The sequence below is a fragment of the Hypomesus transpacificus genome, chromosome 11, assembly GCF_021917145.1.
Source record: "Hypomesus transpacificus isolate Combined female chromosome 11, fHypTra1, whole genome shotgun sequence".
NCBI classification, from domain to species: domain Eukaryota; kingdom Metazoa; phylum Chordata; class Actinopteri; order Osmeriformes; family Osmeridae; genus Hypomesus; species Hypomesus transpacificus.
The window spans coordinates 4,452,448-4,472,147 of NC_061070.1; the positions used below are offsets into that span (position 1 = coordinate 4,452,448).

General features: G+C 41.8%; 1 protein-coding gene across 4 annotated transcripts; it reads left to right on the plus strand.

Annotated features, from left to right (window-relative positions):
- mapk8a (mitogen-activated protein kinase 8a) lies at positions 1-19,686 on the plus strand. 4 transcript variants are annotated; one of them, XM_047029009.1, is made up of 12 exons: positions 1-165; positions 8,823-8,989; positions 9,562-9,691; positions 9,820-9,878; positions 10,199-10,337; positions 11,371-11,536; positions 11,912-11,983; positions 13,013-13,195; positions 13,530-13,654; positions 13,815-13,878; positions 17,500-17,577; positions 17,824-19,686. In XM_047029009.1, exons 2-12 carry the CDS (start codon positions 8,868-8,870, stop codon positions 17,997-17,999), a joined length of 1,314 nt encoding a protein of 437 aa, XP_046884965.1. In that variant the 5' UTR covers positions 1-165; positions 8,823-8,867; the 3' UTR covers positions 18,000-19,686. The 4 variants fall into 4 exon arrangements, with proteins under 4 accessions (XP_046884965.1, XP_046884964.1, XP_046884966.1 ...); XM_047029008.1 differs by lacking the exon at positions 11,912-11,983 and adding an exon at positions 12,653-12,724; XM_047029010.1 differs by lacking the exon at positions 11,912-11,983 and adding an exon at positions 12,653-12,724 and having other exon boundaries at positions 17,819-17,919.
- The last annotated feature ends 14 nt before the right edge of the window (positions 19,687-19,700 follow it).

Here is a 19,700-nt window from a genome sequence, read left to right on the forward strand (position 1 = left end):
CCGTCAGTGGATAGAATGAAACGTAGCGCATTCGGTGAGGTCATGTTTTCAAGCCGAACAACGGAATAGATATTCTTCATAATCAGAATCTACACCGTGTCTGCTCCAAGCAACTATAATAGCAATTGAACAGAAAAAGAGTCGTTGTGTAAATCGTTGACGGAGGTAAGAGCAATCTCAACCCTTTTATACAGATAACCAATGGTATTGTTTAGCCGTGGGGGAGGGTCGTATGCATGCAACTGACAGATGCGTTTGTTGTCTACTATTATACGGCTTAATGCTACATATCCGTGTTAAAGCGACCTTTCTAAGAGCTGAACATTTTGTCAGAGAAAGGTAGGTCAATACACCAACCGTTCGTGTATGACACTGCCGTGATGCTGAAACGCCAGATGCATCTTAGAAGCCGTTACAAATACAGGCTACATACATGTAGCATTTTATTGCTATTACAACAATACGCCTAGTACCACACCGTTCGCCTTGCTCTGAGCATGTTACCAATCACGGTCACCGGGAAATACATGTTATCAGTTATGAAATAATATAATCTCAAACGTTACCTGTCACCACCTTCCCCATTCGTCTGTAAGGGTCGTGTGGCCAAGGTTATGGCGGTACTGTGGTGATGTTAGGGTTAATGAATTAAAAAAAAGAAAAGAGACAAAAAAAAACGTATTGATCAGTCTCTGTTCAGTCTCTCTCTCTGTTCATTTTTAACTAGCAGTGTATACATCTGATGAGACAACGACAACGGTACATTCGAGGTTCTGCCGATAGACCGGCTGTGAATACTGCAAGGACCAGCACTGTGTCGACGCCACAGTAGGCTATGTAGATAGAGGGAGATTGTTTTAAATATATTCTTTGGTGACATAGCCTACTACTATGAATCTAAAGGAAATAAACACTTATTATCAATGAAGCAAGCTTAGAACGCAATGCAAATAGAGCATTTCGTACATGTGTTGTTTAGTGTAATGGGGCTGTATGCCATGTGAATTACAATGACCATAATTCATTAGACCTAATTAAAGGGTTGAGGAGAGGGTCACGGGTGCTAATGACAAGACTAGAGACTGAAGGGCCCTGCAGATGAATATATTGTGTTGAGTGGATGTTAGGAGAAACAGGTACAGGGAGATAGAGGAGGATGTGGTCAAAAGATATGCAGAGAGATGGAATAGTTGGAAAAGAGGAACAAAGAGTGAGAGAGATAGAGAGGGGGATTATATCAGAAAGAGATGGAGAAATAGAGAAAGAGGAGGGGTAGTCCGAAAGAATGAGGAAGTCAGAAATTGAGATACAGGAGAGCTCTCCAACACCTAGCATGCCCTCTCACCTTAGAGAGATCTGTAATTGAAATGCTGACTGTATCACACTTCACATGTCTCTTATGTCACTGATTCTACATAATTAACACATACTGTTTCATGTCACAAGGTGCTATGCTTGCCAGACAGGATGCAGTTACTGTAACTCACTCCTCCGTCACCCACCGTGAATTTAATTGCTAGCTTTTTGGTGGCATACCTGGCTAAAGCTGTGTTAATGATAGGTGGTGACCCGTGACAGTGAGCCAGCCAGCCACCAAGACAGACAACTACCCAGCCAGGGAGTCAGCTATTCACCCAGCCAGCCATCTATTCCTAGCCAGCTAAGCAGCCTGCCTACCTGCAAGAGTGTTGCAGGTAGGCAAGAGCCTGTTAGTGTTGTCTGATCCTGAGGCTTGGCTCTAAGAGGAAACAGCCATGGTCCCCTATGGTGCACTTGGCACATCTTCCCATGGTGCACCTGGCACAGCTTCCCATGGTGCAACTGGCACAGCGTCAAGGCCATCTCTCTCTATACCTACAAAAAACATCCAATAGCCTTACATTGTTATCATCAAGAGTAATGGTTATTACATAGTTATATTGAGCTCCTGCTGTGTGGTTTTTGTCAATCGTAAGTGTATCCACATACCTTGAGTGTGTATGAATACATTGTGTAAACAACAACACAGAATGAGTGACAACATTATCAATTACGTCATCCTCATTTTCTTTCAGTCTGAAGGCATTGTGTGTCTATTTTGATTCCATTTAGAGGGAGTCAGGGTCTGTGATGTCATCTTTCTTTGACACTGGCGAGGCAGATGGAGGGCTGAGTCATTTTAGCTTGGCTCCAGCAGCTAGGCCTACTCTCTGCTCTTATGGACTGTGGAGTCTGTGTAGGGTGTGTGTGCATGTTTCAAATCTGTCAGAATTCATTTTAAGTGCTGCCTTGAAGCCATCTTGTGCCTGCCAATGAAAGCTATGTTTTTCAGATATATTCAGGGTGAAGGGGGGTATTTATCACACACTCTTTCCCTTCAAGTCTTACTTGGATCCCAGTTCTGTTTCAGGAGATGATAGTCACATACGGAGAGCACCTCCATGTAATGCCTCTCAGTCACACAGTACGGGCTCAACTTGACTCTACCCACCTTTTCTGGTTTTCCATCGGACAAATCTGCTCCGGTACTGTTTTTAGGATTTTATGGTAGTACCTCTGTTGTGGCTTGAAGCAAGCTGTGGCAATCTTGTACAAACCCGCCATTTTTATATAACTACTTTATAGTGACTTATAAAGGGTTCCGAGGTCTATAATGGAAGCCACAATTGTTTTATTCACTGTATTACTTGATTAAATGGCAACCCCCAAACCAAGTCATGGTCGGTACAGGAGGTGCGGAAGTTCCTCTGTGTTTCCGACAAAGGGTTCAGCAAGAGTGTGTGTGAGTCACGTTGAAGACAATGTCCCAGCAGTTTCACGCAGCATAGCTGTGACGACCAGCTACAGTGAGGGTGTACAGAAGTGCACGAAAATTAAGCACATTGCAAGTTTAGTTCAGAGAGTACTGCGTGGTGGGAAAAGCAACTTAAGACTAACTCAGTACCAGGGTGTCCATAACCTTACTGGGCTTCCCAGTACCCTTCTAGTGTTCTGGGCTGTGGCCCAGCCTTATACCCTAGGATTTTCCAAGAGGCAGTGTTTGAGTTAGAGTCCTTGGTGGTGCACCAGGGAGAGTCCTGGGGTGGTGTCCCAGTTAGAATCCTGGGATGGTGTTCCAGTTAGAATCCCAGGGTTGGGGTTCCAGTTCAAATCTTGGGGTGTTGTACCAGTTACAATCCTGGGGTGGTGTACCTGTTAGGGCGGGTTCACACCAACCTTGTTTAGTCTGGTTGAACCGAACCCTGGCGCGTTTACCCCCTTTAATGCGGTTTGTTTGGGGTGGTGTGAAATCCAAAATCGAACTTTGCGGACCAACCGCTTTCTGGTCCGCCTCGAAAGGGTGGTATCGGACAGCTTTCAAGTGAACTCTGGAGCGGTTCATTTCTGGTGTGAACACCATTCGAACCAAACACAGGAAGCGTTCTATTTCATGGGTGTCTTTTAATGACTGCAATGCATTGATCAGCTAGTTGTGTAATATACAGCAAAATATTGTATTATTATTTAAAATATGACTTAATTATTATTACCTCTAAATGTATGATTGTTTTTCTTAACAAAAGGCAGCACCCTTTTCTATATAAAACTTTTTATGTTGGCAATGTAGCCATAGAATAATATGCCTGCAGATATGGATAACCTCATCAAATTATACTTTTCTATCGGATTTTAGCAATAAGGAAATACCTGCAATTTTTGCCCAGAATCACCAGATTGCCATAAGCCTCCGGACTTTGAAGAGAGTGCCGTGATTTGGGCCTATTCAGAAAGAAACAACATAGGGTAACCGATTTGGATTCGGTTTCTTTTAGCAAATTTGACTTTTTTTTCTCACAAATTAGTGGTTTACTTTTTTATTATAGAATTGACCAGCAAATTGAACTAATAAATGAACCACATTTATAATCACACGATGAATTTCTGGATCGTTAGCAGGACTTTAAATGAACTGGTTTTACTTGGTGGCATTGGTGCTCCAGCAAAAAAAAATTGAGCACCCACCAAATATTAAGGTGCACCACAACAAAAAAATGTATAGATGTATTTTGCATGCTAGTTAGCTCCTTGTCATGTGACAAAGGAGGAACAGTGACAAGGAGCGTCTGACGACAAATATTAAAGATGCTGTAATGTGGAGTTAGACCGTAGAACAGTTTATCTTCCGTTTTCAGCTACGGTTCTGTATAGGCAGAGCCAAAACCCTACTTATCTACGTCACAGCGACCTATCTACATCAGACCACAGACAGTTGCATTCTGTTACTCAGCAGGTACGATGCAAAGACAAAGTAGTTAACACATAAAACACTCAGAGACTGCAGGTAGGTCCATTCTGATATCTGCAATTGATTTAGCTACTGTTGCTGTTGTTGCTAAATTCAATAAATTAGAGGGGGCGAAGCTTCAGCTCCTTCATGCGACATGCCCCCCTAGTCTCAAGCAGAGAAGACTGCAAATTTCTCACAATTGCAAAGCCTAATGTAATATCTTGTCTGTGTGTTTTTTTCATATTTAGATAGGTACTCTTATCTTCCGAATAAAAGTACCCCCCAGAATTAAAGTACCCCCCGGACAAATCCTCAAAATCTAATAAAAGTACCCCCCGGAAAATTGCCAAATCAGCACGCGAACTGTGTCCATATGCGATCAAAATGTGTTCCTATCAGTGTAAGTGCGCATCTTTTACTGTCACTTGCAATCAGGAATAGAAATGGACAGCAAATATACTATTCCTAGGAAAAAACTTAAACACTTGTAGTTTGGAAATACATAATCATTATTAGAAATTTTCAAAAAAGAGTCTGTTACAAATATATGGTAGTACTTTTCCTCAAAAACTTACAGTCAACATGTCTGCATCATAACATGAAAACCACTGGACATACTTAGTTATTACTAAGTAAAAAAAGAGGCTGTCTAGTTACAAACATACATGTACTAGTACTATCACTTTTCCTTAAACAGCTTACAGTCAAGATGACAACCACTACCAAATAAAGCATTGCTAGGAAATGCCTGTAGCTTGGAAATACATAGTTACAAATCTGTCAAATAACAAACATGCCATGACTACTGGTATACGGTACCTCAACAAACTTATAGTAGACACGACTGCCGCACAGCACAATTGCAGGTGCTGTGATATTTCTAATGACATAATCTCGCAGCACCTCATATTCCGCGTCTTGTGCGGCATACAATCCTGAACTTGCACCAGTACTAGTTACACCTTCGAAGTATCTACTGTACTTGAGTTTGCTAAATATAAAAAAGTAAATGCCCTGGGATTTCTATTTGACGATGAGAGGGTTGTTGTCTATAGGTTGTGACTGTCATGCTGGTGTGCTGAATGGGAACCGTTATGTGAGTGTACAGTAGCTAGAGCTAACATCAGAGCCATAATCAGGCTCTGGCTAACATTTATTAGCTTGCACTGACAACCAATTGGTAGCTAATGTCGTTGGCTAATGTAAGCTACTTGCCAGTAGCTAGCTTGCTAAGGTAGCTAACATTTTCACATCAGAGTTCAAATTTATTTTCCTTTCCGAAAAAAATGCATGGAATTTTCTAAAATTATGTCTCGATTTCCCCCCCCCAAAATAAACGTACCGTCCAAAATAAGAATGTTCCGGGTGGATTTTTCGGGGGAAAAAAATAAACGTGCCGGTACGTTTATTTGGAAGATGAGAGTAGTTAACAACAAATTCTTCAGTGGTGTTATGAACTTAAAACTCAGAAGGTCAGAAGGTTGCAGGATCGAATCCCCGCCATGCCAAATGACGTTGTGTCCTTGGGCAAGGCACTTCACCCTACTTGCCTCGGGGGGAATGTCCCTGTACTTACTGTAAGTCGCTCTGGATAAGAGCGTCTGCTAAATGACTAAATGTAAATGTAAAAACTCATTTTTAATTCCATTTTACAGCATCTACAACCAATCTAAACTCTGCATTAAAGTTTAGAACGTAAAAATGAAGTTTAATTGGTTATGTAATGTTGGATAGAACTGTGGACTGGTCACTGTATCAGGTCACAGCAGTGTGATAGGCTAATTAGCGAGCGTTTTTAAAGAAAATAAAACAAGTTGCACCATAATTATTATTTGCACTCGCACAAATGCATTCTAGCCCTGGTTAGACTTTGGCTTTTGTGAACTCAAACCGGACCAATTTTAAAATAGAAACCAGTGTTTACCCTAGGATTTTTTTTTTGCACTGGGGGCAGGTCAGGTCTACCCCCTCGCCCCCCCCCCCCCCCCCCCCAAACAAAGGGCTAACCCGATATTTCGGAGCAGCTTAATGTAATAGTCTAATAGCTAATGTAATATTGCACATACTTTCGTCCTATTTCCCCTAAATAAATCAAATTAGCATACTTAAAGACACCTTACAGTATGTTCTAAATGGCATAAATGCTGCCAATTAATAATTGACGTAACAACTTATTGTAAATGCAGTGGCCTAGCCTATAGATTAAGGTAGGCCACTCGGAAGCATGTACACTGTCTGCTTCATTTGATCTTGATAGGCTAAGCATTCTGTAGCAAATAATAACAATATACATTTAGTCATTTAGCAGACGCTCTTATCCAGAGCGACTTATATACCGACTATTTATTCATTAAAACTAGGCTACTTAAGCATAATAATGCACCTAAAATACAAACGTGAGCAAGGGCAGCAATCGCTATCGAATCAACAGACATGCAATTTTGCCAAAAAAAAATTTCGCAGACATGCAATTTCGGCAGAAATGTTACCGTGTAAGGCCGCCACGGCAAAATCAACATAGGGGAAACACTGGAAACAATGTAACATCCTCGCATTGATTCAATTTAGGACCTTTAGGTGTGAACTCGATTTAGAATTCCGGCGGTGATGTTTTTCCCGTTAGAATCCTGGGCTGGTGTTCCAGTTAGAATCCTGGGGTGGTGTTCCAGTTAATATCCTGGGGTGATGTACGAAAATCGTCTTGTAAAATGTTTGTTACATAAAACTCAAAAAAACTATTTTGCGCTCAAATAAAGGCCCCAAAAATTGCGGCTGGGGCGAAACAAACGTTCTACTTAGCCTAACTTATTTCCGTTCTGACTATGTTAGGACATAACTTAGCTTGATATTTGGAAAAATACTATTGGTTTATTGGAAAGCTAACGGAAGCTAAGAAGTAAAGCTAACGTTTCCAGGCCCTATACATCTTAAAATGAAATTTGGGTTTAAAGCGACTGATTCTCTTAGGTAAAGTTTGATAGGCTATACAACTAGAGTTACATTTGTTTAAGCTAAATTATGACAGTTGACTTACCTGTCTGAAATACCAGAGAAATCCCTACAAGTTGAGCAGTACATCATTTCTCTCCATCATTATCGAAGAAAGGGAAACTTCTGGCCAGGTCGGGAAGAATCTCTTTACTCTTTTCGCCTAGTACTTTTTAGCATTAGGTTGATCCGTGTTTAATCGTGGTGGAGGGATGGGGCGCTTACCTGGTGTTTGCCCAGGTTTCGGTGTATTAAGAAACATTTTCTCATTGAACTCCACTTTAAACGCCAATGTCAGCTAACTGATCACTGATAACTGATACGAAAAGTAAGTAGAGTTAAAGTTGACATAATCGTGAGGACAAGATTGGCGCCGGCGGGCTACATTCACGGCACGAGAAGTATAACGCGGATCCATTCAGGAATGTGCGGATTGGTTAGATGTCAGACTATCTGCATTATACAAAGACAAAAATCTTGTTTTTGTTTGCATTGATACAAATATATATATATATTTTTTTTTTACTTGTCCGTTCGGACAAGTTCAGTCTTCATTATACTGGTCCTACCATTTGTTTTATTTGTCCCGGACAATCGGACAAGCCACTGGGTCTGCCGTTAAGGTGCTCTACACAAGCTGTTTATGCCATTTTGAGGTTGTAGACTGTGTAGACTGAAATTTAGCAGACCTCTCACTGATATTAAAATAGACTAAATAATCAAATAGAGCAGAGTAGATTTAAACATCATTGTCTATACAAGGAAATCTGTAATGTTGGCTGTTTATCAATCCGAAGAACGCTGAGAACGCAAGTACATTCTTTTGAAGAACGTTCTGGCAAGCCTCCTTGCGAGAATGGTCTTGCAAGGACGCAAGGATGGAGAATGTATTGAGATGGTTAGGGTTTTCCTGGACTCGCAGCATTGTGATAACACTGACTAACTACAAAAACTAGATAACAAAGCTAAAAAATGATCCGTCTACCTGTAATTTTACGTTTTCTGTAGCCCTTGCTAACTTACAATAGCTGTTAACTAGTGTCTGCACTGCACTGAGATGCTACTAGCTAGGTTATCGACAAGTCGGAGCAAATTTACAAATTAGCCATTTCACCAATAAAATATAACATTTTCAGCGACTGAACTGCCTATTTCTCGTCACATTTTAATTCAGATGCTGATTTACACGTACCGTTTAGCTGAAATATGAAAAGTAACAAATTACAGTTGTGAGGTTTGTCCGCCTCGCTTGACATCTTGCAATGACTTCTAGGAAATCAGAAGCGTTCTCGCTGGTCAAGTCACCATCCGATGCATCCTCGATAAAAGGGGCGGATCAGGAACATTTCCGGGTATTTTTGGTGTTCTTGGTGACTTGTGTTCTTTGGATTGGAACCGTACTTGGGCAATAAAAGATGACGTCAAACGAGTTCACAAGAACACAAGAACGGAAAAAACGTGGATTGATAAACAGCCTTTGTCACGGTTACATAAACGGTACGGTTTTAAATGCAGCTAAACTACTTTGTTGTGCATGTTCTCAAGTATATGACAGTGTTTTTGTATGCTGTGTGTTTGGTGTCTACAGAAGTCCTTCTTGGATGCCCAGAAAGCAGCACTGCAATATCTCACCATGAACAAGAACAAACGCGAGAAAGAGTTCTACAGCGTGGAGGTGGGCGACTCCACCTTCACAGTTTTGAAGCGCTACCAGAACCTGAGGCCCATCGGATCAGGGGCCCAGGGGATTGTCTGGTAACTATGGTTATAACTTCATACACAGAGCTATGACTGTTTCTTAGGCTGTTAAAAATTGTTTCCAGTAGTTCTAACGTTGCCTGACAACCGAGAGGTTCCGGAATCTGTAGGTAAAGAGCTGGGGCAATGCATTACCTGACCAATAGTGACACGACAAGAAGAAGAAAGTGAATCCCAAAATACGAATCCCAGATTGTGAATCCCCCAATTTTTATCTCAAAATGTGAATACCAAACCTCTCTCAGTTCTCTGCATTCCATTAAAAAAAGTATTGTGCTTCTCATTCATATTCAGTGCTGTCATCTGCATGGGGGAATGTGGAACAGCCTGTACTTTAGCTACACTCCACACATGGCCTTATTCTGACCATGGTTGCTAGCGTCCTAGAAACTAGTATTCAGTAAACAAGCCTAGTAATTAATTTCATGACCACACTTGTCCACAAATGTCTTGAGTGCTTTCTTATCATTTTGTATCGTTAGGTATAATTTTATCATAGATATCAGTCAAGGTTTTTACAGTGCTGCCATATGCAGCTTTGTAACAGTGTCGTCCATTTTGTCTTCTAGTTCAGCATATGACCACAATCTTGAACGAAATGTCGCCATCAAGAAGCTGAGTCGGCCGTTCCAGAATCAGACCCATGCCAAGAGGGCATACAGAGAGCTGGTGCTCATGAAATGTGTCAATCACAAAAACGTAAATGTCTAAGCAATTCAATAATGTCGGTCAAATAAATTATTGGTTTTATTGATCCTGTTCTCTTGCGAGAAACCCAACCTTTGCCACTGTCTCACTGGCATGTTTGTCTGTTTTTACATTCGCAGATTATCGGTCTCTTAAATGTATTCACTCCACAGAAATCATTAGAGGACTTTCAAGATGTGTAAGTTGGACTAATATATTGAATGGTTGTTTTGTTGTCAGTAACTGCTTGTGTAACTAGCTATATTTAGTTTGAAACGATTTAATGCTCTGTCAGTCATTTAGTGAAGTAGGATAGTCCATACAGCGTTCTCAACTGTAACGGAGTGACTCATCAAAGCAGAAAATAGAAAGTTGGTTTCTATAGTAACCGTGAAGGATGTCTATGGGCTTTTATCACCTTGTCAATAATGAAGACACTGTTAACGTTTGTGTGTGTGTCCTTGGTTCTTTATTTTTTTTCTCCCCCTCTGTCTCGCGCTCTCACTGGCTGCCCCTCAGGTACTTGGTGATGGAGCTGATGGATGCCAACCTGTGCCAGGTCATCCAAATGGAGCTGGACCATGAGAGGCTGTCCTACCTGCTCTACCAGATGCTGTGTGGCATCAAGCACCTCCACGCTGCTGGCATCATACACAGGGTGTGTTAGCACATAGACACACATGGGAGGGGGGAAGACATGCATGACTAATGCACATAAACACACACTGGAAACATGGACGCACGGGTAACACACAGGGAACACATAAATTCACACTCACATACAAAAAGGCACCTGTATACATTCACACTTACACACGTATACTGTGGGCACACATAGGGCACATGCTTAGGCCCCCAATATTTCTTACAAGCATATTGTCTTTTATATTTATTTTCTCGTCTTCTGTATTTGTGCAACAGTATAAACGTTTTTCACAGTTCTGTACATATACAGTACACACACAGTCAATTGCTTTACAGGATTATGCTTCAGTTCTAGTGGCCAGGATCTTGAGGAAGCACTGACATGTTTTTCTATGGTCATTAGAATACTGTCTTAAGTGAGTCATAATGATCAGAGTCTTAGCTCACACCCACTCTCCACAGATACACCTCTTTACAAGATGGCAGCAACATGACAAAACATCCTATAAGTGATCTGGTGTAGATTTAAAAGTGCTTTTCACTGTACTTTTTTAACTCATTCAGGCCCAAACATCCAAAGGTTCCAAGTTTAGCCTAAACGACCACATGGATCTTGAAATGTGAGCCACTTGTGTAATGTAGATCCGACACTTCCTCCTGTATATAGCTCATTCCCTGGTCTGTTCTGGCTCATAGTCATTAACAGGTGAAGGTGGGGTGTCCTCATTAGCTTGGTCTATCCTGTGGGGAAGTTGCAGACATCAAAGACCTATTAACGTCATCCCACGCCATCTCACAGCATCAGCAGCATGCCTGCGTAGAGGAACCCTGGAATGATGCTGACAAACATTCATAAGTCTGCCTGGTGCTGCCGACTGCGGTCTTATGAAACGCATACATGAACACACCAGCATACACTCAGACATGAACAAACACACACATACATGCACACACGTGCACGGGCACTAAAACACATTGCCATATACACACTTGTACATCCAGATTGTTTTGAAGGATTATGAACGAAATCTACATCTACCCTTCAGGATCTGAAGCCCAGTAACATCGTGGTCAAATCAGACTGCACCTTGAAGATTCTGGACTTTGGTTTGGCAAGGACCGCCGCCACGGGCCTCCTCATGACGCCATACGTGGTCACGCGCTACTACCGCGCTCCTGAGGTCATCCTCGGCATGGGTTACCAAGCCAACGGTCAGTACCTGTCAATCAATCCGCTTGTCAACCAGTCGGGTGATCTATTAACCTCTGTTGTGATGCATGTTAAAACAACAAGGACAGTATGTTTTACCTGTTGCTCACATCACTAGCTCCTCTTCTTCCGGGTGGTCAACTGAAACAAATTGATTAATGACAAAGTATATATCATGCATGTATATACAGCATAAATACAGTATATGCTACACAGCGTATGTATGTATATACGGTATATATATATATATATATATACATAACTGCATGAATTAATATTGCATTTCTTCAAGAGGGGATGGATGCTCTCTTAGGTAGCTAACCCGCTGCTGTGTTCCTCTCTCTTCTCTCCTCTTCTTTCTGCTCTGCACTGTCCAGTGGACATATGGTCAGTGGGCTGTATTCTGGCCGAAATGGTCCGCCATAAAATCCTCTTCCCTGGACGGGACTGTATCCTTGTGGCTCTGCTGGAGGGGCTTAACAGACTTGCTAGCTAGTGCTAACCCAACACTCACCTGTCCTCCCGCTGCTTCTAGGGCTAACTTAACACTTCCTGTTCTGCTGCTGCTAGTGCTAACCCAACACTCAATTGTCCTCATTATGTTAGTGCTAACTCAACACTCACCTGTCCTCCTGCTAATGCTATTGTTAACTCGACACTCACCTGTCTTCCTGTTGCTAATGCTAACTCAACACTCACCTGTCCTCCCGCGGCTGCTAATGCTAACTCAACACTCACCTGTTCTGCTAGTGCTAACCCAACACTCACCTGACCTCCTACTGGTAGTGCTAACTCAACACTTCCTGCCCTCCTGCTGCTAATGTTAATTCAACCCTCACCTGTTCTGCTGCTGCTTATGCTAGCTCAACACTCGCATGTCCTCCTGCTGCTGCTAATGCTAACTCAGCAATCACCTTTGGTTCTCCGTCATGCCTGTGGACTCTCATTGGACGTTGTGACTAAGTGTGGCTGCTGCTATATTTGGGCCATTCTCCCTTATAAAACAACTTAATTTTGTCCTTCTCTCAAGTGTGTTTGCATGCTAACATCCGTGTCCTATTATCGTCCTGCCTTCCCCTCCTCCTCTTCATCCCTCTTTCCCTCCCTCTCTTCTCCAGTGGATGTATGGTCAGTAGGCTGCATCCTGGCTGAAATGGTGAGAGGTAGTGTTCTGTTCCCTGGCTCTGATCGTATCCTTACCCTGCCATCCACCCCCCCCCTTTTATTATTTCCTCTCTTGTGATTGCTGTCACTCCATCCAATGCCCCCTCTTCCTCCCCTACATGTTTCTCCATCCCCATCACTTCCCAGCGCACATAGAACACACACAACACAACGTTTTAGAACAGATCAAAATCCAGAAGGGTAAAGAATCGTGTACTGTATAATTCCAGTTACCAGGCCTGTAACAGCCTGGTGTGCCAGGTTAAGTCTGGGGTCAGTGTGCGGTGTGTTTCCCTGACCCTGCGGCCGAGCAGACATCGACCAGTGGAACAAGGTGATCGAGCAGCTGGGGACGCCGTCCCAGGAGTTCCTGTTGAAGCTCAACCAGTCCGTCAGGACGTACGTGGAGAACCGGCCACGCTACGCCGGTTACAGCTTTGAGAAGCTCTTCCCCGATGTCCTGTTCCCCGCCGACTCAGAGCACAATAAACTGAAAGGTAATGTGTGTATGGGAGAGAGTGTACGGATTGTACGTACGTGAGTGTATGTACTGGAATGTGTGCACGGGAGGGTGTTAGAGAGAGGAAGAGGGAAGAAAGAAATCTGCTTACCATTTATCTATGATAACATCTAGGATACATCCCCTATCATAGACAAATGGTAAGCAGATTTGTTTCTTCCCTCTCCAGTCTGTGATACACATGTATGACATACTGTTCACTATGGGTGTGTATATTAAATCGTCAAACTCTGCTGTAAACAACATAAATAATTCTTATTGATAATAATCAGAAATAAATAATAATCCTTTGTCACCTACTCTGTCCCTAGCGAGCCAGGCAAGGGATCTGCTGTCAAAAATGCTGGTGATTGACGCATCCAAGCGAATCTCAGTGGACGAGGCCCTACAGCACCCCTACATCAACGTGTGGTACGACCCCACCGAAGTGGAGGCGGTGAGGCACTACTTTGATCTCAAACTGTCTCAGTTCTGGAATGCCAGCAAAAAGTGATCATGCCCGGGATTAAAACCCCCAAAATCATATGCATTTTCCGTCACCCTGTCTTCTCTCTGTTACTCTCTCTCACTGTCTCTTCTCTCTCTTCCCTCCGCAGCCTCCTCCCAAGTTCACAGACAAGCAGCTGGAGGAAAGAGAGCACACAGTGGATGAGTGGAAAGGTGAGGGAACCTTCTAGAGCAGAACATGCCAATATAATTGCCTATAAATGTGTCAGCTCCTGTGACCATAATGACAAAGAAACATTTCTACATATACAATTCACTACAGTCTCCATTTATTAATATAACTTGTCAATGTTGCACAGCACACACACAGAATGGAACATGATGCTGGGAGCAGGCCATAGAGGCCATAGGTGTGTAAATATAACTGTCAGTGCCTGGTACAGCAGAATGAGGTCATAGCTACCCCTGTCAGGTGTTAACGGGACCCCCCTCCCTCTTCCCCCCCCCCCACCCCAGTAGTCAGGGGGTCAGAACATCGCCACAGCATTCTAACATTGCTAACACACATTTATTTGTATTCTGTTACTCACAAGGTATATGTGGAAAAGATGTCTCACCTGCCTGTGTGACTTCTTTTTCCCTCTCCCTGGTCATCTGATCGGTCATTTGACTGCAGGAAAATAATAACTATTTGCACTCTATCAAATTTCAGGACCATCCTAGTAATGGGGGGGGACCACCCCCATAACATTTCCTAGATATGTGCATTTTATCACCCAGTTACCTTAAAAGTTCAAAATCACAACTAGGGCTGCAACAACGAATCGATTAAATAGATTAAAATTTATTATTAAAAGTGTTGGCAGGAAAATGTCATTATCGATTTGTTGTGTCGCGCGATTATTACACCACTCAATATGCTGCAGAGATGTTTGAGTTTAAAAAGTTGAGCGCGGAGGTAGAGGAAAGGCCATCAGAGAGACGTAACGTTGTTCTGAAACACATGGCGGAGGCAGAGAAATCAGTACGACCCAAGTCTTCCAAGGTGTGGGAGCATTTCACACAAAATACATCGAAACAGTGTTAATTGACCGAGGTTAAGTTAGATTCAACATTCGTCTCACATTCGGAATACGCTACTTTGCAGCATCGCGTTAGGGACCGGGTGAAAACAACCCATACCAATTTGAAAAATGTAGACTTTTATAATATTTTTGGGAATATTAAACCTCAAACAGACACCATAGTATTTGAACAATGTCTGGTATACTTCAAAGTTTCAAATAAAATGATAGAAAATCACTAATCTTTGAAAATAGCTTAATCCTCGCAAATCAGATTTTCTTTCAAAATGGTGTCAAAAAATCTTAAATATACACCAGATTATTCAACTAAAGTCTGGCCTACTTCCACAACCTTTCAATTTTCAATAAAGGTTTAAACAAAACTCAAATAAATTGCTCATCTTGTAAAATAGCACTAAATCCACGCTCATATTAACAACCTTTTAAAATTGTGTGCCTGTTTGTGCACATTCTGAAGATTTTTTGCAATGTGAATTTGCACTGTCAGTTCTGTTTTTGAACAAAGGGTTGGAAATGAATGCTTTTTTGTTTTTGTTTTTTTATCCGATTCATCGATTAACGAAAAAATAATCGACAGATTAATCGATTATTAAAATAGTCTTTATTTGCAGCCCTAATCACAACATGACAAGCTGGTTTAAAAAATGTTTGCTCCTATTTCTGCTAAATTCCTGCCAGCCTCCCCTTGGCCATGTTGTTTTCTGGCTGCGATTCTCTTTTCTCTCAGCAGATGTCGCAGGGGCTCCCTCGTAGTGCTTTCTGTCATTATGAATACTAGTGCACACTGCCCGTGATGCAGTTGGTGCTTAAAGAAACACACAAATACAGATTACTTGAACTATAGATAGGGCCGTGATCAAATTGGTGGCACACACACCCACAGATTCCTGGAATTATAGATAGGGCACAGTGCCCGCGATGATGTCGGTGACACACACAAATTATAGATGGATAGTGCCGTGCCCGTGATGCAGCTGGTGATGACAGTTCTTCTCAGTGGCTTTGGTACCTATAATTCTCAGATCACAATTGTCATCACTGAAGAACTTGTTCAACCTCATCTATTCTAGTCACTTATGCACTTCGTAAAAGCAATTTTTCATTATTTTAAACAAATTGCCAATGCTCTAGTGCATTCATGCAAATGATAATGTTGCCTTTATTTGTCTGCTGTTTCCTACATTATCAATTGCTTATGTTATGTTGATCAAAATGTATTATATTGGTTCTCTGTTCATTTTTCTTACCACCACAAACATCTAGACATTTAGTTCACAACACAAGTCATTACATGTACAGTGGTTTAGCCAGTTGTCATGATCGTAGGCCTAATTCACCATACAGCGCTTGTATCTACAGTTCTGCCTAATAGGTTCTATATAAACCTGTAAAATAGCATTTTTTGTATCGCGTTTGCATAAATAAAACACAACAACTAACTGTAGAGACTCGATTACTACGAACATCGTTCCTGTTGTATGCCTCATGAAACCAACCAAGGAGGGTAAAGTGGCAGGAATAGTGCCCATGTCTGTGATGCAGCTGGTGACTATAATGTTATAGCACATTTGCGAGGTGCAGGCAGTTTTGACATCAGTGAACATTAATTTATGTAACAAAATTCACTGTTCTATTCACTACACTTAAATTGTACACTTTATATTGTCGTTCTGTTAGCTAGCCAGCATTTAATCCATAAAGAAAACCCTTTGAAAGCATCTGATTTATATGCCAGCAGTCAGCACTGCTTAACCTAGCTATATTGGTTATAAAAGCGAATATATATATATTGCAATATCCATATCGTTTCAAATTGTGAGAGCTAGCTTAGTGAAGCTCAGTCAACTCAAGATGGCTGAGTCCAGAGCGAAGAGAGCAAGCCACACTGGTGGCAATTCTTTTTGTTCTTTTTTATGTCAAAATGCTTATCCAGTCAACGTCAACGTTAAAAGGACACCTGCAGAGTGCCTGGTTCTTGAGCTGATCGTGGGAAACTAAACCCATTCTAATTTCTACACACACGCACACACAGAGAGAGAGATGCCTGGCAGAGAGAGGTAGAGATGCCTGGCATTATTAGAGAAATGATTTAGGCCTACATACACATGACAACAGTAATTTAATAACTATGAAGCACATTTTTGTTTCATAAATATGGGTGATTGTATGTAGACTATGGTAAGCTCAATTCTCATGTCATGACATCATTTTGGAGTGGCAACAATCATTTACAATTGTAAAATTGAAATATATTCTGTAAAAACTTTACTAAATAAGCACGCGCAAGGCTGTAGGGATTAGTGTATTCACAGAAGCATTTTCATCGAAAATAAATAGTAGAGTAAACTAAATGAGTTCACAGGTTTAGAGTTCACTGAGTAGTTACACAGTTGCATGGTATATGTGCATTATTGGCAATGACTCTGAGGGTGCAAATGACTGCACAGGGTTTTGAACTTGCTACAAAATATGAATTAGACATGACGCAGGAATATGGCAAAAGAGATGCTGCGGCTGACAAAATGTTCAAACCGACAGATGTCAAACTTAAAGTATTTGTCGGTCTTGTATATATGAACGTAGGTGTCACGGGTGGTCCCTGGATGACCATTGATCTTCTGAATCCTAGACAATGAGCTATCTGCGCTTCAAAGACAAGTAAACAAGGGCTGCTCTCCCACGCTGCATCTTGACTGTCATTCTGTCTCAATCTGTGTCTTTTTCTCTTTATCTCTCTGTCACTTTCCAGACATGATCTACAAGGAAGTGTACGACTGGGAGGAGTGGATGAAGAATGGAGTGATCAGAGGACAGCCAGCCCCTTTAGGTTAGTTAGTTAGTAAATAAACAGGTGGTAGACCGAAGGAGGGAGGGAGATCGATAGAGGCATGGAGGGTGGGAGTCAAGGATGGAAGGAGGAAGGGAGAGTGGATCAGGTAAATAATGTAACAGGGTCCAGCTGTTACCCTAATGGCATTGGAGGTGGTCTTCCTGTGTTTGTGTGTGCGTGTGCTCAGATACTTTCCGTGGCACGGGTGTATCAGTGATCCTGTGTGTTTTTGTCGCAGCACAGGTGCAGCAGTGATTGACGGCTCCCCTCAGCCCGCCTCCTCCTCCTCCTCAGCCAATGATGTGTCCTCCATGTCCACTGACCCCAGTGACCCTTGCAGTGACCCCAACATGATCTCTGACACGGACAGCAGTCTGGACAGCCACACCTCCCTGGGAGCCCTGGGCTGCTGCAGATAACACACACACACACACTCATACACAGAGACCCATGCTCATCCCCACCCCGACACTTTGTTACCTTACCATGGTTTAGGGTTTAGGCAACTTTGAAAATATGCTTTTAATGTACAGCTTTTTTACTACCCAACCCCTGCACTGCTGGTCTCCATGCTGTAAATGATTGTGGTTTATCTTTCTAATTCTTTCTTGGGTGTGCATCAGAGTGTGTTGGTTTCCATGTGAATTTGTGATGTGTAGTCTGAGAGAAAGGTTGTTTTAAAGTACATTCTGCACATGACTGTGGTGAAACAGCTGCTAAACAGAGTCTAGACTTACTGTTGGTTGTTGTCAGATTTTTTTATTCTTTTATGAATGACCCTTTCCACTGAACTTTTAACAACACTGTTATCATTTTCCCTCTTTCTTGTAGAAAGTTTTTTTAGTCTTGAAATGCTTCCCTTTTCTGTTGTTTCAGCTATTATCTCTGTTGCCCTGGAAATATCTTCTTTTTATTATAGCATTTGAATGAAAAGGGGTATTTGTTTGTGTATTTAATTTATTACTTCATGTTGGGTGGTTCAGTCAACAGTGTGAATGTACAGAACATGACATTCTGACTCTTTAACAGATTACAATTACTATTTTGATTTAAGTGCTCTTACATCACTGACATCACTGATTTCAATATAGAACATCATTTTTCTCAATGGATTCAACACCCCTCTTTAATATTCTCTCCCTCCCTTTCCTCCTTCTACTCTCCGGTCTCTCTCACCTGCATCTTGTAGTTACAGTTCTTGATTAGGATAAACTACCTCACACTAAACACAGTACACATACTATATGTCTGAATATACAGCACATAACAGCCCACACCATCCAGAAGAGATTTGTATTTATTATGTGTTTGTTTATTTGACAATTGATTGATTTTAAAATGTACAATGCTAGGAGACAGCTAGTGTTGTATGAAATGTACATTTCATTCAGAAGTAAAATTTATATGCATTTCTTTTTATTTTATTCTCAGATTATGTGCAATATGATTTTGTAGAATGTAGTATATAGGTAGTAAGTGGTCCTGCTGTACATTGTAAAAGTAGATTTATGTTCTCTGGGAGTCTGAAAACTGTTTGGTAATCGCCATGGCTACCTTTTGATAGATTAAGGTGTTTTTGTTGGCTCAGTTCCAAACGTATCCCTCTGTCCTATACTCTGGTCCCTATCTCCCAGTTTGGGATTGGGTTCCCTTCCCGTTGAACTATTATCAGGCTGCTGTATAGTAGCCTCTGGCGTCAGCTCCCAGAATGCAATTCTTGGGAATGTCACGCATGGCCTGAATAAATTCCGCAAAGAGATTGACACAGTATGGATAAAACATCTACTGTTCAAACTGTACTGTTTAAACCCTGTCTCTTTGCTTTCTTGGCTGCGTCTAAAACAGGCTAAAATGGCCTCCTCTCTTTGCTTCCTCTCCTTCTGCACTGATCAGAAAACATAGGGACAGATGAGCTGTTTGGCTTGACGCCAAACCGGTTTTAATATAAGTCCATTTGGTTAGGACATTGAAGGAGATGGAACCAGTGAGATGAGTTGAATGGCTCGGCCAAACACACTCGGTAAACAGTAGTCCTGGGGGGTATTCCAGAGAGCAGGTTATGCAACATAACTGGGTAAATTAACCCACCAGCTGATTTACAATGTTGCAGCAACCTACGG

Bases quoted from the DNA above. Each gene is read 5' to 3' on its own strand.
- mapk8a (XM_047029009.1), top strand. From the start codon at position 8,868: ATGAACAAGAACAAACGCGAGAAAGAGTTCTACAGCGTGGAGGTGGGC. The intron at 10,338-11,370 runs GTGTGTTAGCAC...TCTACCCTTCAG, and splicing joins CTGCTGGCATCATACACAGG to GATCTGAAGCCCAGTAACAT. The intron at 11,537-11,911 runs GTCAGTACCTGT...TGCACTGTCCAG, and splicing joins CATGGGTTACCAAGCCAACG to TGGACATATGGTCAGTGGGC.